The sequence below is a fragment of the Pogona vitticeps genome, chromosome 6 (genome assembly GCF_051106095.1).
Source record: "Pogona vitticeps strain Pit_001003342236 chromosome 6, PviZW2.1, whole genome shotgun sequence".
Classification (NCBI taxonomy): domain Eukaryota; kingdom Metazoa; phylum Chordata; class Lepidosauria; order Squamata; family Agamidae; genus Pogona; species Pogona vitticeps.
The window spans coordinates 28,874,688-28,900,366 of record NC_135788.1 but is presented as its reverse complement, the minus strand read 5'-3'; the positions used below and the strand labels follow the sequence as shown (position 1 = coordinate 28,900,366).

Sequence of the window (25,679 nt, the reverse complement as noted above, 5' to 3'; positions counted from 1 at the left end):
GCCTCAGACATCGCTTGGAGCTGTAGGTAAAATAAAACAGTGTTGTTCTGGTCTCTCTTTCCTCCCCAGAAAGAGTAGGAAAGTGATTAACTAGTTTCATTTTCCAACCTCTGCCTTTGTGGCCTACACAGTTTAAATGCTAGTGGTCTTCGGAATCCAGAGATTTTGTGCAGAAGTTCAATTTAGCTTTGTAACATGAACAGTATGTTACTAACATACGTAGAAAACACGGTTTTAAACTTTAATACATTTATTTTTTAAAAAAAAATTGGCATGTTCAAAAGCTCTTCATGACTTTTGAGGGCCTGATTACTGCATTCACCCTTTTCCCCTTTTCTCTTTGGAATAACTTCGTATCATTTTTCAAATGCAAATGTGCTACCATCTTAGAAGAAGAATCTTAGAACTGCAGAGCTAGTTCTACGCCAAAGGTCTGAAGCTGTGGTTCATATGGAGCAGGATGAACCGTCAAATCCAGCTCCTCTCTAGGAGACACAGTGAGGAATTGAGCTCCCAACCTCTGGCTCCATAGCCAGATGTCTAAATGACTGAGCGATCCATCACTTTGTAGCCATGTATTTTATTTGCATCACACTTCAGACCTTTACCACTTAACACGACAGTGACCAAAATCCTCTCAGATGCGCCCACCAACATGGCACAGTTGGCATAAATCTTGTAGGATTTGTAGATGCATTTGCTGTCGTACACCATCAAGTTGTGCAACCCAGCATGCAATGGCCTACATTAATTTCCTAATTCATAGTAATTTGCAAATGAGAGTTACACCAATGTTGTTAGGCTGGTAGATAAACTCAATAGAATTTTGCCCAGTACTGTTGCATTCTACATATTATCTAACTATAACGTGCACAAAAATTTTAAGAGAATACTGCCAGCTTTCTACCCACCCACATACTGTACGTTTTTATAACAAAAACAGGAAAAGAAAAAAATTCTAATGCTCCTTAATCTGTTTCTACTACAAGTGAATCAAAGGAAGGCATTTTTATTTTATTTTGTTTTTTGGATTTTGACTCACGGATTTTGACTCACTTTCTCAGGAGATTCTTAGGTATGATTTGTTTTCCGCTGTGCAGTATATCATAAGTAATGTGCATATTTAACTAATTCCTGTTTGTTTTTAGAATCATAGAATGATAGAGTTGGAAGGAATCCAGATCAAAGTATATCTGACAGATGGTTATCTAACTTTTCCTTGAATCCCTCCGATGTTGAAGAGCTTACCACCTGTTGATGTAAATGATTCCATTGTTGTACTTCTCTAAACAGTTAGGAAGTTTTCCCTGATACTCAACTGAAATCTGGCTTCCTATAAGTTCAGCCCATTATTACAGATCTTGCACTCTGGGATAATTGAGAAGAGATCCTGCTCCTCTGCCGTATGGCAATCTGTCATGTATATGAAGAGCACTATCATATCTCTCCTCAGTCTTGTTACATACAAATGCTCTATTGATTTTTTTAAGGCTCTATAGTAATTTAATTATGGTATAGACAGGTCCACTGGAATCTAAAAATTATTGTCAGTTATTTGACATGCTGTCTGGACATTGACAGGGCTGTGGTTCCCTTAATAGTTTGAAGAAGAATTAGGACAAATTTTTAAAAGCTAACTTTATCCAATCTTAGATTCTTATTGCCAATGTACATTTACATAATGTATATTGTTTAAATCCTGGCCAGCAAGAAAATGCTGGTTGCATTGCTGGCAGTGAGCTTAATGGCATGATGGAACACACCTCTAAGAACAGAACCAGCTGCTTGTTAATGAGTGGCAATTTCCTGGTGAAGAATTAGTTGTTTCCTTCACACAAGCGTAAACCAGCAATAGGATTCTGACAGGTGAAAGTGGCATTTCCAGGTCTGTCTCAAATTTGCTGTGCTTCTGTGCGTCTCTCTGGCTGGGGAAACACCCACATTGGGTGTGGAAGAAAAGGGTTGTGAAGTGTTTTTAATGGGTTATTTTTCTATTTCAGATTTCATTAAGGCTTGGTCCGTCATCTCCACCCATTCTCAGTTTGCTTGATAATTCAGCACAAATGTATTTCTGTATGTGTTGTGGCTGCTTCCTTTCTACTCCTTGATTGTCCTGCCTCTGTGACACCATAAGGACTCTCCATTGTGATATTAGAAGGGCCCCATCCCCTCATCTCAAGTTTTGGCCTTGACATCTCTGGGACTGGGGTGCTGCTAACCTTGTAAACTTTCAGTGGGAATGATGTTTCAAATATGTGCACTTCATTTATCTCATGTTCACTTTTAGAAGAAGTAGGATAATCTAGAATTGGTTGGTTTTTCTTTTCTTCATTCAACTCTGCCGTTTTTTCCCCACACTGTACTCCTAAATACCTTTGTTAGGATTAAGTCCTGCCAAGACTTACCTTGATGGGGTTGCTCTGTTAACCAAGAAAATATGAACTATGAAAACTCTCCACAAGATCTGGCACTCTAAAAAATAAGCGTGCCAGGTAGCATGGAATGCCTTTTTGAATAGAGAGAGATCTTCTCTTCAGACCAGTTGCTCTGTGTGAAGAAGAGTGACAAAGAGGGAGCAGAGCTGTTGCAACTCTCTTCCTTACATTCTTATTGTATCTACTCAGAGAACCCTTATGTATCAGCTGTACATGTTCAGATAATAGACCATGATCTGTGAATACTAACCTGAGTTTTCTTGAAAACTGAGGAGGAAGTGAAGTGATCTTGCAGCTTTCCAGCTGCACCTCAAATTCTTAAATCATGTCTGTACCTGCATGTCGTATTGAAAGCTTTTTAATGTATTTTAGTCCATAATTGTTATGAAGGACCTTGTCTCCTTGTTATTTCTTTTTTGTTTAAATATACGTTCGTCTATTGTACACTGATTTGGAATCAATTGAAAGAAGCATGGTTCAAATGCAAATTTTAAATACCTGGGTAAGTCTAACATTCTATCAGAAGGGATGAAGAATGATGCTAATTAAATGTATCTCCAGTGGGCATGTTGCTGAGCAGGAATCCCTTCTAATCACCTCCCTATTTATCAGTTTTCAATAGCCTTATTTTGTAACACCTGACCCCCTAAATAAGTTAAAATTCAGCTAAGATTAATCCCTTGTTTGAGGAGTACTGGCAGGGAACATTTCTTTTTAAAAAGAGAAAAGACGAGAAGATGCTGTTCCTTCCTTTGGCTGCAGGACTTGAATCCACAGAAGTAGGTTTAGACCAGTGGTTCTTAACCTTTGTTACTCAGGTGTTTTTGAACTGCAACACCCGGAAACCCCAGCCAGCACAGCTGATGGTGAAGGCTTGTGGGAGTTGCAGTCCAAAAACATCTGAGTAACAAAGGTTAAGAACCAGTGGTTTAGACAATCTGTGGTGAATTAGGCGTATACTTTTTTACAGATGCATTTGATACCATGAAGCCTGTTTTGTTTTATTGAATATAACACAAATAAAATTCAATGCTGTTGGCAGTGGCTGGTTTACTAGGGGATTTTTGCCAATTAATAGTGATCTTTATATTGGAATTAGTTTCATATCACATGGTGGATTGTTTCTTGTGTTGCCAAGTGCATTAGGATGTAGAATATGGGACTCAGTGAAGGTCACGTTACTCATAAAATCATTGGTGAAATATTAAGGGACAGTTCAATTTAAATAGTATAAATCCCCCAGTGAGATGAAGTGACTGTTGTAAATTATTGCCTCATTCCATATTGTTGCCTCCAGTCAGATAAGTCTTGTCCATCAGTAGGGACTGAATTTTGAATACATCACTTCAGTATTCAGATAGTGGGATATATTTTATTGCCTTCAGGTAATTCCAATTTTTAAAGAGGCTTGAGTCCCATCCTGTTGCTTTTTCTGTATGTCAATCCTGTGAGGAAGGACCGGGAGGGGTAGATTTTGTGAGCATGGCCATAATTTTTTAAAAGTCTGCAACTAAATTGTTGTGCATTTTCCACACATCAATCCTAAACCATGTCTCCATCTTATAGGATATATGCCAGCTATCAATTCCAGTATGAGGAAAGAATAAAATATTTTCCCTTTTCCAGCATGTGTATTCAAAACACTCTCACACTCTTCCAGTGTTTGGAAATGTTATTTTCTTCAAGCTACAACCCAAATCCAGCTTAGCCCATGAAGAAGATTCAGGAAATAAATTTTTCAAAAAACTTTCCAAAGTCCAATTTTGTTTCTCAGGAAAGAGCCACCAATACTGAATCCTGCCTTAAATCTGACATCTACGTATTATATTTCATTCAAAAGGAAGATATTTTTTCGGTGTTGTGACCTTATATTTTATATGGAAAATCTTGCTTTTAAATTATATGAACCATTATAGTAGAACAATTGACTTTGATAGGATGATATAATTCTGACATAATGCTTGGTGTTGCAGTTATTGATTATCTGAACTCTAGAGTCCTCTTGAAGAATATGCAGTTCTTAAAGTAAGACTTTTCACCCCCATAAACTGATATTTTGTTGAAATATTGAATATAATAGGAATGTCAGCTGTCTGATTGATTTTATGTGTCCAGAGTATGGATACTTGAAACTGAACTTGAAAGCTTGCCTTTTTCTTTCTTTCTTGACATGTTTTAAAATGCTCCAGACAAGTAAGTAAGTAAGTAAGTAAGTAAGTAAGTAAGTAAGTAAGTAAGTAAGTAAGTAAGTAAGTAAGTAAGTAAGTTAGTTAGTTAGTTAGTTAGTTAGTTAGTTAGTTAGTTAGTTAGTTAGTTAGTTAGTTAGTTAGTTAGTTAGTTAGTTAGTTAGTTAGTTAGTTAGTTTTATTATGCGGTCACAATTAAAGCACAGAAAGTCAGCTCTTTGAAGAAACTATACTCTAGGACCCCATGCCTTCAGTGTGCATTGGCAGAAAAGGATCTGTATATCTTTGACCCTGCAGGGTTTTATGTAAGTGTACTTGGTCAGTGGCTGGTGCCACAATATTCAATCAGATATACTCAGCTACCCTGAATTCTGATTTAATTACTTCTTTATCAACCGTATTGACACAGGGATATGAAAAAAATTGCCAGCTTCATTTTCCCTGCATTTCTGCAAACCCAGCCAGAAATCTGATCATATCCAGGTTTTGTATTAGATTACAATATTTTTCCCTTATAGAACTGTTTCTGTATTTTGTGAAACAATTTTTCTAACATACATGGCTTTTCATATTTTTCTTCATTCATATTTCCCATTGACTAGAGTGTATTTGTTTGCATTTCTTTTTTAAAAATGTAGGTTTTAAGTATTTTCATTTACTTGCATATACAATGCAATCACAGGATCAATATCCTTGGACTCACTTATCTGCTGCTTGAAAATATGAAATTTAAAAAAACTCAGCAATACATGTTTCAACATATTTCCATAGTGTGTTTACCAGAACTGGCCACTAGACGGAGCCAGATACCATGCTTTGTATGGTGTTTGCTATTTCTGTCTTTATCAGCATCCATGAAGGGAAGATTTGGAACCAATCTCCATGGAGACCACAGTCCTACTGTAATTAAACTAAGAAAAAAAAGTTCCTTGGTGATTTCCCCCTAACAAGCAGAAACTAAAAGATATGTTTATGGTTTTATTAGTAAGTCATATAGAACCCAAAAATAATAAATCTGTAGTTAATATGAATACGTTTTCTTTATCTGCAACAGCAAAAAAAGAAATAATGTTATATGAGATTCTATCTGGGATGATTTGCTAGACTTTGGCATTATAAAGAGAAAGGTCCCCTTGTGCTTCACGAAGTCTTACACTTAGTACCAAGACAACTTGTTTGGAGACATGTTCCTGGGAGTTTCCTTTGATGTTCAGTGACTGGAGATTCAGGATAGATCAAAGGAAATATTAAACAGTGGGACTCATTGCCACAAGGTGCAACATGATGACCACAAATGCAGATCACTTTAAAGATAGATTAAAGGTATTTATGGCAGATGAGCTTCTCAGTGACAATTAGTCATGATAGCTATACATATATTACTTTCCATATCAGAGGCAGTGTATCTCTCAGTGCTAATTATTATGGGACATAAGTGTGAGGTATCTCAGGTTCTCGTGGATCTTTTTGCCTGCTATGGGAACGGAATCCTAGACTCGACAGGCTTTTTGTCTGTTTCAGCAAGAGTCATAAGCTTTTTAACTTTGGCCAGATTGACATATTATTTTATTTAGTTAGTTCAATTTAGTTACAATGTTTATATAGCACCCAATGACATTAGCTTTCTGGGCTGCTTACAATTAAAAATCAAAATACAAAACTGGCAAAATGGTGCCGGGGGCAAGCAACTCATGTTGGAAGTGTTCTCAGCAACCTAGAACTTTTATTCATATGTGGTGGACATGCAATAAAGCAAAAAGCTTTTGGAGACAGATAGAAGATATTACACAAGAAATTATACAACAAGAAATAGCTTTTAAACCAGAAATGTTTTTGCTGAATATAATGCCAGAAATTGTTAATAAAAAATTTAAATATATGTTGCTGCACATATTTACAGCTGCAAGGCTGATCTGGGCCCAAAAGTGGAAAAAATGGGAAAATCCAAAGAAAACGGAGCTACTTAAAAAATTATTAGCTATTGCAGAAATGGATAGATTGTCAGAGTCATTACATGAAAACCCGAGAACATATGTTAAAGAAAGCTGGAAAATGGTTTATGATTCAACCCAGAAACAGATATTAGTAGAGAATATAATATAGATCATGGATTTTAGTATTGTATCACAGCGATGGAGTCAAGAGTATATTAGATATTGTATGAATGCAAATACTTCCCTGTATCTATGTTTTGTTTTCTGCTACCTCTTTTCCCCTCCCTGTAGTTCTATCCTTTTGATGGTTGTCTGTTTGTGTGTTACATAAAAATAAAAAATATTATTTTAAAAATTAAAAAAATCAAAGATATAAGATAGAAATAAAATAAAGCTAACACCAATGCTGAATTGCACAAGGGTGTATATAAAGTCTTGGTACTTATTGATATGCCATTAGTAGACTGGAGAATAAAATATGTGCAAAGATTTTTTTTTAAAAAAAATACCATATGCTAAAAAGTAGGAAGGTGGTGGCGCTGCGGGCTAAACCGCAGAAGCCTGTGCTGCAGGGTCAGAAGACCAGCAGTCGTAAGATCGAATCCACGCGACGGAGTGAGCGCCCGTCGCTTATCCCAGCTCCCGCCAACCTAGCGGTTCGAAAGCATGCAAATGCAAGTAGATAAATAGGGACCACTTTGGTGGGAAGGTCACAGCATTCTGTGTCTAAGTCGCACTAGCCACGTGACCACAGAAGATTGTCTTCAGACAAAATGCTGGCTCTATGGCTTGGAAACGGGGATGAGCACCGCCCCCAGAGTTGAAAACGACTGGACAAAAATTGTCAAGGGGAACCTTTGCCTTTACCTTATGCTAAAAAGTACTTGAGATAAGAAAAAAGCTGGGGAAATAAAGAAATCTTTATTTGGTGCCCAAAATGGCACATTATAAGCACCAGGTGATTTTTCTGGGGAGGGTGTTTCATAACCAGGGTGTGAACAATGGAAAGGGCCATGCTCCCTAGGAGCCAGCTGTTGGGCTCCCTTTGCTGAGGGTACTTTGGAGAAGAACATCAGAAGATTTGTGGAGGGAAGAAGAAGTGAAACCTCTAGTAACCTGGCTTGAAACCATTTAGGGTTTTAAAGGTTAATTTTGTTGTACTGGCATGGAACAAATGTTGTGAAATATTTTTTTTACTGGATAGGGAATCTTTGGTGTTCCAGATGTTTTGAACCAAAACTCTTACAACTCTTTAGCACTGGATGAGTTGAGGGGAGCTTATGTGGGCTATCGGCCTAAAGCTTCCCAAGTGCTAATGGTTCTCCTTCATTTGTGAACCCTTGGTACAGAACAATAACCTTGGATCTTGCCAACAGCATTACCTGTTATAGGAAGAAGTTGAGAGCTCTATGTAGGAATGCTGGAATTTGAGCAGATGTGTGTATGCTTCATGTTTAGTTCTAGTCTGATTTTGCCAAGAAAACAAAGCAAAGTTTAGTTGTGAAATACTTAGCACAACTTAACATAAAGGGGAAAGTATGTTTTGTATCCCTACCCAATTGGACCAAAATCTGATTCAGCACCAGTGGAGTGGAAAGCTCCAGTATACTTGAAATACAAGATTTCTCTGCTCACCACTCAGCAAGAAAAGATTGTTGTTTGAGCAGATACTGGATACCTCTTTGTCTGAGTGGTGAAAATGTCAGTGTCTGTGCTTCAATCCATGTGCGCAAAGTTTGGCTGAAGGGGATCTTGACAAAGGTTTGCCATCTTAGAGGCAAATATCAACTTTTCAAGCTAGGTACTTTGTGAGTAATCCCAACAACATCCATATTAACTTACAATATTGGAGTCTTGGTAAGAGGAGAAATATAACTTATATGGGAGTGGCCCCCACTGAGTTCAATATGATTTATTTGTGAATAAACCTGCTTATTGCTGAACTGGAAGATGCTTTTTAATATTGACAGTTAAACTATGTGTGTGTGTGTACAAACACAAATATAGAAAATATGTTATTTATAAAAATCATTCCAGAGAAGAAACTTAACACTCTTCTATAAGGAAGAATGGTTCTTTTTTTTTCTTTTCTTTTTTTCTTTCTTGTTCTGAGACATCATCTGCTGAATTTTGGTTGATTTTGTAGGTACGAATTGTGGACCTCTCTCCCATCACCCGTTAAAATGTAAGAGGAAATCTGAGTAGAGAGAGAGGGCATGTGCCTGTACATGTGTGTGTCCAGGCATAGAAGACACAATTGTGATTCCTAATCCATTTACTGTTTTTTTTTATTTAAAAAATCTCCAAATCTAATTTATTTGCATGCCCATCTGTGCTGAGACTGCTCAATCTAAGTTAAATTAGTAATGATAGACTGCTACTGGCCTTTTCTTTCCCAGGAGAAGAGGTTGACAGACAGCTGTGCCGAGATGCCATCTACCCAGTCCCCATCGTCTGCGAAGTTCCATGCCCGAAGGACTGTGTACTCAGCACATGGTCTGGTTGGTCCTCCTGCTCTCACACCTGCTCAGGCAAAACCACAGAAGGGAAACAGATGCGTGCCCGCTCCATCTTGGCATACGCAGGTGAAGGTAAGGTCATCTCCTTCAACAGCCTTGGCCTATAAATCCTAACATTACCTTTTGAACAGCAGTAGGCATAGTGAGGAAAGTGTAGCTTTCAGCTGGTTAGATTTAGACAATGATGTACAGTTAGTATTCTTAAAATAGGAAATCATATGTAGAGTCCTACATCTGATTTACACGTGTGTAAGAGACCTTGCATAAGTCTTGGTGGCAAACTGCCCCCCCCCCCCGTATAACTGGGCACATGTCTTGAAATGCAACCATCACCTCATTATTGAGTGGAAGTTTCCTTGAAGACTTACACGTTTCCTCTTCCACAGGCATCAGTCAGCAGCAGAGTTCTGGTCACTGTTCACTAATTATATTTTGCATTCTTGTCATCGTCATTGTTTCTGTTTTATTTCATTTTTACATGTGGAGTTTGGGTGCAGTAATGATAAGACTATTTTAAAAGCCATTTGGCTTGCGCCTTCAGATTAAGTTGGGCAACATATTACACACAGAGGCAACATATTCTCAGGCTCCTTTAAGAGAAACTAAACAATACAGCTGATATCTACGAATTAAAACATTCTCTGGAGAGGTAAACATACATAGGCACTTCGTCAATCAGTTTGCAGTAGTACAGGTGGGACAAAACAGTGACCCTGTTGCTGAGTAAACTGTAAAAAGAAAAACAAAGAAAAAAGCAAAGCTAATGAACTTAATATGAGATGGTCTAACTCCCTAAAAGAACCCACAACTTGAGTTTACAAGAGCAGAGCAGGATTGTTGCGGACAGGACATTTTCAAAGTCACTTATTCACAGGGCCGCCATGAAGTAGAGGCAACTTGGTGACACATAACAGCAACCAATAGATTTAATTTAAAGACAAATAGTACAACATTTATTTAGTCTCTATCTTTGGTCATGAAATACGTACTTCTGAGTGACTTTCTAGTCAATCCCCTCATCAAAATGGTTTGTGGCTCTTGCCAAGCTGAATCCTCTGAAGTAACTCTAGATAACAGAGACTTCACTGAAGAATTATTAGTAAATTGCATCCTGAGTTTGTTTGTTTTTTAATATTCCTATCATGGGCTGTTTGGATAGCAAGAATTCCAGGGCAGATACAAATTTCCATGGGTCACGATTATCGCTCAAATACACATAAATGAATAGTGGCATCTAAAACAAGGCTCAGCAATGTATGTCTCCATAGCTGTTTTTGGACTGAACCCTCAACATCCTTTACCGATGGCTCTGCTGGCTACGGCTGGTGGAAAAGGCAGCCCAACAAGATCTAGAGAACTGCCCAGCAGTTGCCTCAGAACTGACATAAAACATGGTCTAAAATAAAAATTAAGGGGGGAAAATTGTGATGGAGGGAAACGCTGGAAGCGCATTAAAAATGAAGATTGTGAATATGTATTTCTATAGGAGCAGCTCAGAGACCGAGCAGCTAGGCTCCTCCTCATCCATGCTTAGAGAGCTGAGTGAGAGCAGAGGAAGGTTTCAAAGTAGTTGGAGTGGAGATGGGACATGTTTTCAAACTCAGCCGTGGGGAGACTGTAGTGTTTTATATACTTTACATGCATGTGTATGGGCCTAACATCTTTCCTACTGTCGTTAGAAGCTAAGCTGGTTCATGTGTGGACAGGAGATATGGACAGGAGATTCTAGGTGTGCCACATAAAGTATAGTATCTAGAGATGGGCATGAAATGAACCATCAACCAAATGACCTGACAAATTGGTCTGCTTCATGGTTCTTGTTTAGCTGAAGCAAAACGAAACACTGATGTTTGGTGTTTTGTTTGCTTCGACAAAAGGGGATACCTGCCTACCCCCTTCCCCCTGTCACCTTTGTTTACCTGCTTCTGCCACTGCCATGTGTGCCATGCTCAGAGGCAATGGGCCCAGCTTCTGTACCCGGAGCCTATCATGTGTCTGCCTATCAGCTGAGTGGCAGCCTTATGCTCAGAGGCAGCACCCAGCTTCCCGGCCAGGAGCCTGCTGGTGGCAGGAACCGGTAGGGATCCTCCAGGCACAAACCAGAAAAAAACGGATCACAAACGGGTTCGTTTTTCCAGGGCTTTGTGGTGTTTTGGGAACTGGATTTCTGCTTCGTGCCCATCTCTAATGGTATCCATTCAAATTAGAAGCCATTGTATCAAAATCGAGAGCTGGACCATAAAGAAAGCAGACCGCCGAAGAATTGATGCCTTTGAATTGTGGTTCTGGAGGAGGCTCTTGAGAGTCCCCTGGACTGCAAGGAGAACAAACCTATCAATTCTAAAGGAAATTAACCCTGAGTGCTCACTGGAAGGACAGATCCTGAAGCTGAGGCTCCAGTACTTTGGCCATCTCATGAGAAGAGAAGACTCCTTGGAAAAGACCTTGATGTTAGAAAAGTGTGATGGCAAGAGGAGAAGGGGACGACAGAGGATGAGATGGCTGGACAGTGTCTGCGAAGCAACCAAGATGAATTTGACACAACTACGGGAAGCAGTGGAAGATAGGAGGGCCTGGCGTGCTCTGGTCCATGGGGTCACCAAGAGTCAGACACGACTAAACGACTAAACAATGACGACGATGTATCAAAATCATTTACATACGTTCTAAAATAGTTCTTCTAAACTTTAGCCCCCCAGAGAGTGAGGCAGCTATGAATAAAAGATGTCCCAGAGCCATAATATCATTTCCAAAGTCACTGACATGTCACTTCTCAGAATTAATTCCAAACCATATCAGCTTAGATTATAACTTTTAGGCTTTACTTCAATCAAACCTGTTACCATTGACATGCCAGGAAATCCACTATGGAATTTTGTCATGTGCTGCCTGAGAAACAGGGGTGGTCTTTTAATCTTCAGCAATACTAGCTATGTTTTTACCATCAAACCAAGATATATACATATACATGTACTTACACACATGCACAAAGAGAGAGAGAGAGATGTTTTTATGGGCTGCATAAATGGAATTCATTCCTGTTTCTGATTTTCATAATACCTGTTTATGTCACAAGTTGATTAACAAGGAAAAAAAGGAGAGAGGGAGAAATTGGAGACCTACATTAGGGCTGAAAGTCTTTTTAAGGGGAAGAAACATTTACAGAAGCTTTAAAAACCATGATGAAGGAAAGAGAGACTTACAAAATTGCACTGAGGTGAAAAATAGTTATTGGAAGGTATTTCAAGCACTTTTTCATGGCCTGTCATTTTGGCATTAATAATAAAAATGAAATTAATAGAAAAACTTTTATTCAGCACTGTAATGGGTTAAATAAAAATCAGTGAACTAAGTTCAATTGTTATTTTCAGCTAGAGTAAACCCACTGACTAGGTTGCTGGGTGACAAGTCAACACTAGTGTAAATTCCATGGATTCAGTGGATTGTTTCTAGTTGGGACCAGCAGTTGGATTCTGGCCTATGTCCAAACCATTTTCTTGGCTATTTTAAAAACTGTTGGGAAAGGAGGATATCTTTGTCCTAAATCATTGCATTCTTTTTATTTGTTCATTACATTTGTCTCCTGCTTTTCAGTGTAAGTCCCAGAGGAAGTTATAATTGAAATTAAGAGATTGCAAAACTGATTGTGCAAAGCATACTTATGGGTAGGACTGTTTCCAAATTTCCTGACACATTTGGAATGCAAATGTTTGCCTTGAGGGGATGGTTAAGAAATTAATTAAAATTCTAAAGAAATTACTGTAGCCTTGATCCTCATCTTTGACGTGCTGTTGTTCTTTTTCATTTTGCAGCTGTCATTTTAACCTTAAATCTTAAACTCTTAATGTGCACAGAGTATGTTTTTTTTTCTCACTACCCCACACATTTGAACAAGACAACTTCATCATTTGCTGACATTTGTTTTAATAGTCTTGGCGTGTGCTTGAATCCTTTCAATCATTGTGTTTGCCAAGTAGCAGGAAGGGTAACTAGGTGAATTTGGAGGAACAAGAACAGAGATTAAAAGAACACTTTCTTAAATGCCTTATATATTCCACTATTCATATTTTTCTACTTCCAGAAGACTGGAATTTGGCAAGCCACCTTGATTAGAGTCAGATAATGGGTTCATCTAAGTGTTGAATTGCAGATGTGTTGTACTAGAACTCCATGTGGACTGGGGAATGTGACTGTTGTAGTCCCACATATCTGGAGAGTCAAACTTTCCCCATCCAAGTATACTAGCTTATATTTAGATATAGTACCTTCATATGCTGAGGCAGCCTGGGGAATAGAGATGATAGAATGGATTTTCAGTCTGTCCTGATGTGCAAGGCTACCTAATGTCAGGAAGATTTTGTAGACAGAAGAGATATATATGGTCAGGGAAAGTTGGGTAGCAACTGGGAGACTGTGAAGGACAGGACTTTGAGGGCAAACATCTAGGGTCCCACTTTGCAGAATGAGCAGGAGCATTTTCAGACAGGGCTGGCTTGTCACATGTTGAAGTAAGTGACATAATACACATGCCTATCCTCAAAGGGACTGTTTTAAGTCCAGAGTTTTAAGTTTCCTTACGGCACCTCTCCTTGGAGGAGCAAAGAAGGTGAATCTTGAAGTGGTTCAAGAGATGCTGGATTTAAATGGGGTGGTGGTCATTTGTGACAGGTAGTGGAGAACAAAGCAAGAGTGCCAGCTTGAGTTTAGTGGCAACAAACCAATAATAATTCTAACAAGTTTTTGTTGGCATAAGCTTTCGTAGACAGCAGCCATTCCCAGTTTTAATGCAGTAGACTATTTACTAACAAAGTAGCTCTCCTGGGCATCTTTATCTCTGCTATAACAACTAGGAATTATCCCTTCAGCTATTCTGCCCCTTCCACACACACCAGCCATTCTTATTCAGAGAAAATATTTTTCTCTTTATATATATGTAACTTATTAATATCTTTGTTCATTGTGGGTGGTGATTTTGTCTGTTCTGCTCTTTTTGTCCTCCCCTTGGGCTATTTATCTGGCCTGTTCTAGGAAGGGCCCACTGGGAGACAAACATCCACTTGTAAAATTCAGAGCGTCTGTTATCTTTTCCACCTCCGAGTCTTTGGCATATGGCAACTTATAAATGCAATGAAAAAAACAAAAAGCTGGAGAAAGGTGGAGACTTTTCCAGGCCTGCATTCTGTGCCTTTATCATTCAAGGCTTAAATTAGTCTCAGATTCCATGCTTGATGCTTAATTGTTCATGTTATTCAGAGCTTGAGAGACAAGCAATAACAATATAAAAAGTTAGGCCTTAAAATCTTGGTGTTATCAACAAAGCATTGGATGTATCCAGTGAAGTTCAGAAAAGTTGCCTTTCTGGAAAATTCCCCAGTCAGAATTGCCAGTAGTCTTTAAAAAACAAAACAAAACAAATTCAGAGACCTTAAAGCAGTGGTCCCCAACCTTGGGCCTCCAGATGTTCTTGGACTTCAACTCCCAGAAATCCTGGCCAGCAGAGGTGGTGACGAAGGCTTCTGGGAGTTGTAGTTCAACAACATCTGGAGGCCCAACATTGAGGACCACTGCCTTAAAGTATCTAAAATAGAGTTGAATTTCAGCAATATCCTTTGGGAGACTGAAGAAGCCACAATTCAATCAAAGCAGCTGTTGAAGGGCCGTTTGAGATGTGAGAGGAAGGGAGTGGCCAAACGATAGTAGCTTTTGTTTTATTTTACGAGAACTGAGCCAGAAAGCAGAGGTCAGTTTGTCTACTGACAGTGCCATTCTCTGTCTACAACTGAGGCTTTTTAGTTTTAGAAGCTTAAGCAGCCTGCCTGTGTAAAGTAATAGGATATATGTAAGTCCAGTAATCGAGAAAATGGCCAGCCTTTCCCAAAGCCAAAGACTTATCTGTAGATTGGTGATCAAGGCAGAGCCTTTTGCTTGTACAATAACTTGCTTTTGTGTCATCCCCTTTATATTAAAGAATAAATGGTGTGTGTGTGGGGGGGAATACGTTATGAAGGAACTAGAAAAAATCATCAAGTTCAAGAATGGGTCACTAGAGACCAAGACCAAGATCCTCCACACTCTTGTATTTCCTGTCACCATGTATGGGTGTGAAAGGTGGACAGTAAAGAAAGCACATAAATGTGCTGGAGAAGAGCTTTGGGGATACTCTGAAGTGCCAGAAAGACAAACAAGAGGGTCCTAAGTCAAAGCAAGCCTGAACTATCTCTGGAGGCAAACATGTTGAAACCAAGGCTGTTCTAATTTGGGGCACATCATGAGAAGGTAGGATTCTCTGGAAAAGGCAATAGTGCTGGGAAAGGGTATTGAAGGTAGCAGGAAAAGAGAAGACTAAATACAAGATGGACTGCCTCTCTAAAGGAACCACAGGCACCACATCTGGAGACCAAAGGCTGGGGACCACTGATATATTGTACCATCTATCAGAGCTCCCCTGGTGTAGTTTTGGCCTTTAGTTTCTAATTCCTGTTTACTTTTATTACTGGCACTGAATTTTACTGCTGGCTACAAAGGCAAGAGGCACTGGTACAAAGTACGCTTTCATGCTATATATCTGTATACCTTGTTTGCAGTACAGCTATCCTTTTAGTTTTGCTTACTGTTGATCAATATGTCTAATTCATGCTTGTTTCTTTTCGCCTTGTCCATACCTGCCTGTATTGTACATTCTTGTTGTAAAGGAAGCTTTTTCTGAAGCCTTATCACCAAACTGATTTTAGGCCTCAAAGCATTTAGCTGATTAACCACTCTAATGAATCAATTAATGCTTTGATTGCAGATTAGCAGCATAGTTTGAATTAATATTCTGTGCAGTTCTGTGGGCATTCTCCTTCATCTGCCAAAGGGTGTTAATGCTGGTTAATTATAATTAATTGAATACAAAAATAAATGGTTAAGATGCCATTATATAGCACAGGGGTTGTCAACTGTGGCCTTATACTCTGTGCTTTTTCACTGAAACTCCCATGATCTAAGCTGGCTAGGGTTGGTGGAAGTTGTTGTAACACCATATGTAGGGTCTTGGCTGCTTATGCTGAGGTGGCTATGCTTTAGGTATGTTGATTGTAAGGAACTCATTGTAATTGCTACTATTGACAGGGGATGCAATTCTAACCATGTTCACCTGAGAGTTCTTGGTGTTGGGATATGGAAGCAGACCTTGATGAAAAACCAAGCATCCCTATTGAGGTCTCTTGGAAGCATTCTAATATGCACTAGGTGTATCTGTGTGTGGCTTAATACATGACTTAGAGCCAATAGTTAGGAGAACATCTGGGTCTTTAGCACATAGAAAGGAGTTAGAAATGAATTCAGAATTGTAGACACACAAAAGAGAAGGAAAAAACTGTTAATTAAATTAAACGGATAACATTGTGCAGCTGAAACTCAAGAGAAAATAGCACCATGCCCTACCTTATAGTAACAATAGAGGACTTACAATGGATTACTTTTAGCAAAGCAAAGTGTGCTGCTTATATACCACCCCATAGTGCTTCAAGCACTCTCTGGGCAGTTTACAATTAGGCAGGCTACACATTCCCCCCCCCCCCCCAGCGAGCTGGGTACTCATTTTACAGACCTCGGAAGGATAGAAGGCTGAGTCAACCTTGAGCCGGCTACCTGGGATTGAACCCCAGGTCGTGAGCACAGTTTTGGCTTCAACCACTGTGCCACGAGGCTACCAGAATCAGAACAAAACAAAAACCAGTAGCACAGTATGAGCTGCATTTCAGATTTCAGTTTGTTCCAATCAGGAGTGTCCAGTTCAAACATAGGAGGACCTGTTGGTGTATTAACTTGGTACTGAGAGCCAATGTAATGTAGAGAATGGTCAGATGAGGAGACCTCATTTCAAATCCCCGCTCAGCAATGGCAGCCCACTGGAGTTTGCCAGTAGAAAATAACTCCTGAAACATCTTGCATACTGTGGAAACCCTATTAGGGTCACTATACATCCAAAATAAATTGATGGCTTGTCATGTTAACAGACATCTCTGAAACATCTCAAAAGACAAAGTGTGGAGGAGAGGTACAAGGGTTGTGGATCTTTCCATTTAAAAATTGAATAAATAAAATAAATAAATAAATAAATAAATAAATAAATAAATAAATAAATAAATAAATAAATAAATAAATAAATAAATAAATAAATAAATAAATAAATAAATAAAATTTCCATTTAACAAGTTGACATATATTACATCCAAACTGGCATTGTAGGTTTGAATTAGGCTTGGTATTGGAAATCTTGATGCAGACCATGGATGATTGCTCACATGATTTTAAACCCTTGTACTTAGACATCTGGATAACTAGGGAGAAGGATAGGCTAGAACAGGGGTGCCCAACCTTTCACCTTCCCTGGGCCACATTAGAAGAAGAAAATTTGGTTTGGGCCGCACATACATTTGGGTTGGGCCGCATGGGGGGGGCAGCATTAGCCGTCCTCCGCAGCCCCGCTCCAAGCACACTTACTGGCAGCTACGATCTCAGACAGCAGAGGCTGCCAGCTTCAACTCTGACTTTATGGGGCCGGGAGGAGGTCCACCTATTGACGGGGATGGCACAATGCAGTCACGCAGCCCCCCTGTCCCCTCCCCTCCCACTCCTTCCTTCCTTCCCTCTCTCCCCCTCTACTGTTGTGACATGCCCCGGCCACATTCCGGCTGCAAGCGGCGGCAGTGTAACTTGAAACTTCGGAATTTCTTTAAAAATAAAAAATTGCACTGGGCCGCATTACGAGCTGACCTGTGTGTGCAGAAATGTTTAACGGGTATGGTATATCGAGGAGCATTCATTTATGTGAATTCCCACCTGTCTTTTGTAGTAGTGTGACACAGACAGTTTTAATGCTTAAGGTATTTGTTTCCTGATAGAAATTTCATGTTCTAGATGCAAACAAGATGTGTATACTAAACCTGCTTCTTCATGTAGCTTGATTTATTCAAACGGTTGTTAAAGTGGGCCTTTCATTGTCACTGTGCACTCAAACACTCCTATTTTTTCAGGTGGACTTCAGTGCCCAAACAGTAGTATGCTGCAGGAAACCCGCAACTGCAATGAACATCCTTGTACAGTGTACTACTGGCAGACAGGAGCCTGGGGCCAGTGCATAGAGGATGTCTCTGTGTCAGCCTTCAACTCTTCTGCTGGTTGGAATGGGGAGGCTACTTGTGCGGTTGGGATGCAGACAAGGAAGGTCATCTGTGTGAGGGTCAACGTGGGACAAGTAGGACCGAAAAAGTAAATATAAGCATTGGACGTTTGTAACAAAAATCAAGTCATATAAAACACATTGTCCAAATGAATACAGTGGCACCTCGCTTAACAATTGCCCCGCATTACGACGAAATCACTGTACGATGATCTTTTGCGATCGGTCTAAATGTTTTTTTTCCGCTTTGCGAAGATTGGTTCCCTGCTTCGGGAACCGATTCTTCGCATTACAACGATCAAAACAGCTGATCATCGGGGTTTCAAAATGGTCACCGGATGCTTAAAATGGTTCCCCGCTGTGTTTAGGGACAGATTCCTCGCAATACAGGCAGCAAAAATGGCCGCCGTATGGAGGATCCTCGCTGGACTGTGAGTTTTTACCCCATTGGAGCACACTGAACGGGTTTCAGTGCGTTTCAATTGGGTTTTTAATTTCGTTTTATGATTTTTTCGCTTAACAGCTATTTTCCTGGAACGGATTATCACCGTTAAGCGAGGCACCACTGTACTAAAAATAAATGGGTAAGAATCAGATAACATTATTCTGGCTTTGTGTGAAGATTCTCAATCATCCAGGTGTGGTTATCTGGAAGCTGAGTCACAGCAACTGAACTTTCTTGTTAGATTGAAATGTTTCACTACTCACCAAAGTAGCTTCTTCAGTCTGTAACGTTGTAACATTTCAGCACCTCTTAGAATTGTTTCTTGTTCAAATTTCCATTAATTAGTCACTGTCTTTATCCTCTGCATGCTGAATAATTGCACCTCGCTCTTTAGAATAGTGCAGTGAGTTAATGACCACATATAAGGAATGCAGTCTTGTGAAACAGGGATAGAAAGATGTTCGTTGATCATTTGAAGCATCATGTTTATGTCAGTTAATAAGTTTTTAAAGAGCAGAAGATGTACATCAAAGTGCAAATGAGAACCATGTTTTAAACACCCTTTAATAGAAGGGATTACTGTGATATGACAAAATCAATAATATTGGCCTTACTTCTCAAAGTAACAGACTTCAGCAAATTACGTCAATTTGATCTGACCTTGAATAAGATTGGAGGTCAGAGAGAGGAGAGGGGAGGGAAAGGGAGATAAGTTTTGATGCTTGTCCTTTTGTTTCAATTATGTTGCATTATGTTCAATTGCTTTATAATTATTTTGAAGTTATTTTTCCTGACTTTGTCCTGCACAAAGATCCTTGAGTACAAAGTAAAAGATAAATATTGCAATTAGCTAGTTAATACCGTATTTTTCCATGTATATGAACCCCCCCAATGTATACGATGACTCCCTAATTTTGTCCCTCGCTGGAGGTGGAGGAGCAGTCAATGGGCAGCTGCGAGAGGTGGCCGGGCACAGCTGCTCCTTTGCCTCCACCTCCTTCTGTGTACAAAACAACCCTCAATTTTTCCTCTAATTATTTTAGGAAAAAAGTGTCATTTTATACACGGAAAATACGGTATGTGTAGTTTCTCAGTATATTGCCTTCCTGATCTGATGGGAAGAAACAACAAAATACAAATGGTATAAACAATCGGTGGCCTTTAGCAATTACCAATGCTATCACTGTAGGTTCCCTAAACGACAGTTTTAGATAACTGTTAAGGGAGTGTGCGTCTGTGACTTTATCTTGTCGCTCGCAGAGTAAAGCGCAGATAAACGCACACAACAGCTTCTTCTTTTCAGCAGTGTATTTACAAAATATATACAGGATATACATACATACAGCACTTCAGTATTCAGTATTCAAACCAGCAGCATGACATGCAGACATCAGTACACAGGAGAAGAGAATGACTGTACAGAGTTCATTTCTTAAATACAATTCTGGCATCAGTCTGGTCCAATCCCGTCTAAGGTGACTTCATGCACACAGGTGTGGCAATCTTCATATTGCAGAGAAATTGCATCAGCCAGGGATGAAGGAATGACGTCATCTCAATCTTGTTCTGCACACACACATATTATGTTCAGGCTATATAAAAATTATATACCTTAACACTCCTCCTAATTTTTAAATTGCCTGAACCCATTACACATTCCCAATACACATTTCATGCTTTTGAGCACACAACGGTTTAGTCAATATGTCTGCAATATTTTCTTCAGTCTTACAATATTCTAATTCAATTAGTTTTTCTTTTACAGCTTCCCTTACGTTATGATATTTAATATCAACATGTTTGCTCCTGTTTTTTACTCTATCTGTTTTGGCCATTTGTATACAGGTGGTATTATCTTCCATTACTTTTAGTCTTTTGTTAATTGTTTGTACCAAATTAATTCAGAGCATAAATCTGACAAAGCAGCAAACTCTGCTTCAGAAGTTGAGATTGCTACAGAATTTTGCTTTCGTGATTTCCAACCAACTATATTACTTCCAAATTTTATGACAAATCCAGTCATAGATTTTCTGTCTTTTTCATCGTTGGCCCAGTCACTATCCACATAAGCTGACAGTTTTAAATTTTTTGATGGTTGCAAAGTTAGATGATAATTATATGTTCCCTTTAGGTATCTAAAAATCCTTTTTAATCCTTGCCAGTGTTTTTCACTAGGTTTTTCTATGTATCTACTGAGTATGTTTACTGACGCCGCTATGTCCGGGCGCGTCCAGTTCGCTAGATACATTAGGCTCCCTATTGCTGAGTGATATAAATCTTTATTTTCAAAATCTTTACTTATTTCATCTTCCTTTTGAAAATCCACTGTCATGGGAGTACTCACATTCTTGCACTCTCCCATACAGTATTTTTCTAACATTTGTTTTATTTTGTGTTCTTGACTTAATTCAAGTCCATGTTCTGTTTTCTTTATTTGTACACCCAGATAATTTTGTATTGGTCCTAGATTTTTAAATTTGAATTCCTTTTTTAATTGTTTTTCAAACAACTCTACTTGGCTCTGATCTTTTGCTATAAAACATAGGTCATCAACATACGCCAGAAGTATATTTAAATCATTCCCAACTTTCTTGGTATATAAACAAGGGTCTGCTAGACCGTTCTTGTAACCTAGTTTCATCAAAACTTGGTGTAAACAATCATTCCAATTTTTAGCAGATTGTTTCAAACCATAAATTGCCTTGTTTAGCCTGTACACTAGTTCTGGTTTAGTACCCTCAAAACCTGGTGCTTTTGCCATATATAACTCTTCCTTTAAGTCTGCGTTTTTTTATTTATTTATTTAATTTATATGCCGCCCACTCTACCCAAAGGTCTCTGGGCGGCTTACAACAATTAAAATTCAATGGAATAAAATAAAATGATTAAAATACAATTAAAATACAATTAAAATACAATTAAAATACAATTAAAATTGCCATCATTGAGACCCACAGTTAATGTTATTTCAATTAAAAGCCTTCTGGAACAGGAAGGTTTTGACCTGGCGCCGAAATATCATCAGTGTCGGCGCCAGGCGAATTTCAGTTGGGAGGGCGTTCCATAGTCTGGGGGCAGCTGCCGAGAAGGCCCTTTGTCTACAAGCCATCCCTCTTACCTCCTTGAGGGATGGCTCTTTCAAAAGGGCCCCCTGGCTAGATCTTAACAGCCGGGTAGGCTCATATGGAAGGAGGTGGTCCTTCAAGTATCCAGGGCCCAAGCCGTTTAGGGCTTTATATGTCAAAACAAGCACTTTGAATTGGGCCCGGACAGCAACTGGTAACCAGTGTAAATTATACAGAATCGGCTTGATGTGCTCTCTGGCGGCCCCACCACTCACCAGCCGCGCAGCTCGATTCTGAACCAGTTGCAGTCGCCGGACCGTCTTCAAAGGCAGCCCCACGTAGAGCGCATTGCAATAATCAATACGAGATGTTACCAGTGCATGTGTAACTGTCATGAGACTCCACTCGTCCAGGTAGGGCCGTAGCTGGTATAATTTCCACAGCTGAAGGAAGGCACCCCTGGCCACCGAGTCCACCTGAGCTTCCAAAGTTAGACTGGGGTCCAGGAGCACCCCCAGGCTGCGGACCCTGTCCCTTAGGGGGAGTGTAACCCCATTCAGGACAGGGAAGTGGCCCTCCAACCTGTCCGGCGAAGCACCCACTAACAGCACTTCCGTCTTGTCTGGATTGAGTTTCAATTTATTAACCCTCATCCAGTCCATTATCAGGTCCAGACACGAGTTCAGCACAGAAACCGCCTCACCTGGATTGGTGGAAAACGAGAGGTAGAGCTGAGTGTCGTCAGCATATTGCTGACTCCTCAGCCCAAACCTCCTGATGACCTCTCCCAGCGGTTTCATGTAGATGTTAAACAGCATGGGGGACAGTATCGAGCCCTGAGGAACCCCATGACATAAATGCCATGGGGCAGAGCAACTGTCCCCCAGCACCACCCTCTGGATACGGTCAGCTAGGAAGGAGCGGAACCACCGTAAAACAGTGCCCCCAACTCCTAACCCAGCCAGCCTATCCAGAAGGACACCATGGTCGATGGTGTCGAAAGCCGCTGAGAGGTCCAGGAGTATCAACAGGGTCACACTCCCCCTGTCTCTCTCCCGGCAAAGGTCATCATACAGGGCGACCAAGGCAGTCTCTGTACCAAAACCCGGCCTGAAACCCGACTGAAATGGATCCAGAAAATCCGTTTCATCCAGCAGCGCCTGGAGTTGCCCGGCCACAACCCGCTCCAACACCTTGCCCAAATAAGGGCAGTTGTTATATCGTAGTGGTAAATTACATAATTTTTACTGACAGCAAAGGCAAGCGTTGTTCTCAATGTTTCAGATCTAACTGTCGGGGAAAATATCTCATCATAATGTATAAACCTTTTCTGTGTAAAACCTTGTGCAACCAACCTTGCTTTATATCTGTAGTTTCCGTCATTTTGCAATTTTCTTTTGAACACCCACTTACTACCTATTACCTTATGCTCTGCTGGTAGTTTGGTTTCAGTGAACACGTGATGTTCCTTCATGGAATTCATCTCCTCCTCCATGGCCTCTAACCACTTATTCTTCTCATAATCAGGAAGCTTCAAAACATCTTTATAGTTTCTGGGCTCAATATAAACATTACACACTGTAATACCATTCACTCCAAATCTATTGGGTGGCACACCCTTATTTGCCCTCTGGGACCTCCTGGGACCATGTGAATTTGTGTGTGTTTCTATCTGACTACTAGTATGTGCTTCCTCCTCTTCGTGTCCTTCCTCATCACTACCTTCTTTTTCTTCTTCTTCATCATCATCTGTAGTAGCTCCTCCTTCTTCATCATCAGCACAGGACTCCACGCCATGCTTAAGTGTTCCTGTCTGTCTTAATTGACTTTTTCTTTCGTGTAGAGGGATGTATAACTGTGAGTTTGCATGTACTTGGTCCCAGTTTTCCCCTTCATTAAAACTGGCTGACCTAGAGATTATCACACTTCTATCCCCATCAAAAAACCGGTATGCCTTTGAATTGGGTTCATACCCTACAAATGTCATTTTTCTTGTTTTATTTTTACCTTTTCTTCTGAGTTGTTTCGGGATATGCACCCAAGCCGTGCATCCAAACACCCTCAAATATTTTAAACATGGTTTCTTACCGTATAACATGAAATATGGTGTGTCATCTATCGAGGAAGAATAAATTCTGTTAACCAAAAAGTTAGAGGTTAGTATCGCTTCACTCCACAGACCATGACGCAACCCAGAGTCTGCCAACAATGCATTTTTCATCTCTTGTAACACTCTGTTGCGTCTCTCAGCAACACCATTCTGAAATGGGCTATATGGGCTCGTTTTTCTATGTCTAATTCCCAGACTTTCTAACCATCTTTGAAACCTAGTGTTTGTAAACTCTGTACCTCGATCCGTTTGCAACTGCGCCACCTTGTGGTCAAATCTTCTCTCTACTGAAAATAACCATTTTCTAAATGTATCAAATACTTCTGTTTTAGATCTTAGTGTATAACAAAAAGAAAACCTTGTAAAATCATCCACTAGAACCATTGCATATTTCGCTCCTCCTAATGATGGAGGAAATGGTCCCATTAAATCTGCATGAACTAATTCAAATGGCCTGGTTGTGACTCTGTCACTTTTCCTCCCTTTTGGGGCCACATTTGTCTTGCTACTTTTACAGACATTACAGTCCAAGTAATTTTTGCATTCCTTTATGTTTATATCCCTGGCAAAATGTTCCATTTTCTGTAATGATCTAAAATTTACATGACCCAGCCTCCTATGCAGTAAATGTATACAGTTATCATGTTGTGGTTTGTTTGTATGTATCACATGTGCACTTTCATGTGTCTGGCTCTTTAACATGTACAGATTGTTTTCTTGCTTCACTTTTGCAACTATTTTACCATTTTTCTTAATTATACACTCCTGTTTCTCAAAAGTGACAGTGAACCCTTGCTCAGCCAACGCTGATACACTTATTATATTAAACGACAATTCAGGAGCGTAAAATACCCCACTTATCTCAGTATTCAATGAAGGAATGTAAACAGTTCCTTGTCCTTCAACGGCCGTCTCTTGTGAATTTGCCATCATCACACTTCTGAGGCTAGTTTCATCTAAAAGACAAAAGAGATCCCTATTATTAGTCAAATGCACGACAGCCCCCGAGTCAATGAGCCACTCAAATGTGTGGCTGCCGGGAACCTTGTCCCTCGTTCCTCTGGTAACCAAGGAGACCGGCCTCATGTCGTTTCTTTGTTGAAACCGTTTGGAGACCTTCTTTCTTCCTTCTTTGTTGCTTGGAGGACTTCCGCTTTTGTCACAGTTCCGTTGCAGGTGATTGGTGGATCCACAGAGGAAACAGGCTTTCGTCATCATCACTCTTCCTCTTTGTTCTCCGTCCGCCCGCCTCCTGGGCACGCTGCCATCAGCGTATCTCTGTCTCTTGTGGTCAGCGCGCACGTGGCTTGCCTTTTTGTTCAGCATTCTCTGTTTTAAATGCTGTTCCTCCTGGAGAATTCTGTTTGTCACATATTCTTCTGAAAGCTCGGTTTCTGGCATGCTTTCCAAACTTGTTACTAGCATGGAGTAATCGTCATTCAGAGAACTTAGCAAAATATAAACGCGCTGTTCCTGAGGGAAGACAACATTCATTAATTGCAGTTGATTAAACATGTCCTTCATATTTTTTAAGTGTTCCGAAGCGCATTCATCCTGTTTCATCCTGCATTGGAACAACCTCCTGGTAAGAGAAATCTTTGTGCCTGTCGTCTCCCTCTGATAAATGCCTTTTAGTTTATCCCAGACTGCTTTTGCTGTTGTCAGTCCTTGAATGTGGGTTAGAAGCGAATCTTCAATGGCCAAAATGATCGTGGCTAGAGCTCTCTCATGCTCTGCCTCTTCCTCCTCACTGGGCTGCACTGGGGGGGCTGTAACGTAGCGAAACAGACCCTCCTTTCTCAACAACATCTCCGCTTTA

The 25,679-nt window shown here is 40.0% G+C and overlaps 1 protein-coding gene across 8 annotated transcripts in view; it reads left to right on the top strand.

Annotated features, from left to right (window-relative positions):
- The window catches only part of THSD7A (thrombospondin type 1 domain containing 7A), a 349,546-nt gene that overhangs the window by 239,761 nt on the left and 84,106 nt on the right, over positions 1–25,679 (top strand). For all 8 annotated transcript variants that reach the window (XM_078377154.1, XM_073003242.2, XM_073003240.2 and 5 more), the window contains 2 exons: positions 8,955–9,146; positions 18,095–18,329. In XM_078377154.1, the coding sequence (XP_078233280.1) occupies positions 8,955–9,146; positions 18,095–18,329 (427 nt within the window). The remainder of the gene's footprint in view (positions 1–8,954; positions 9,147–18,094; positions 18,330–25,679) is intronic.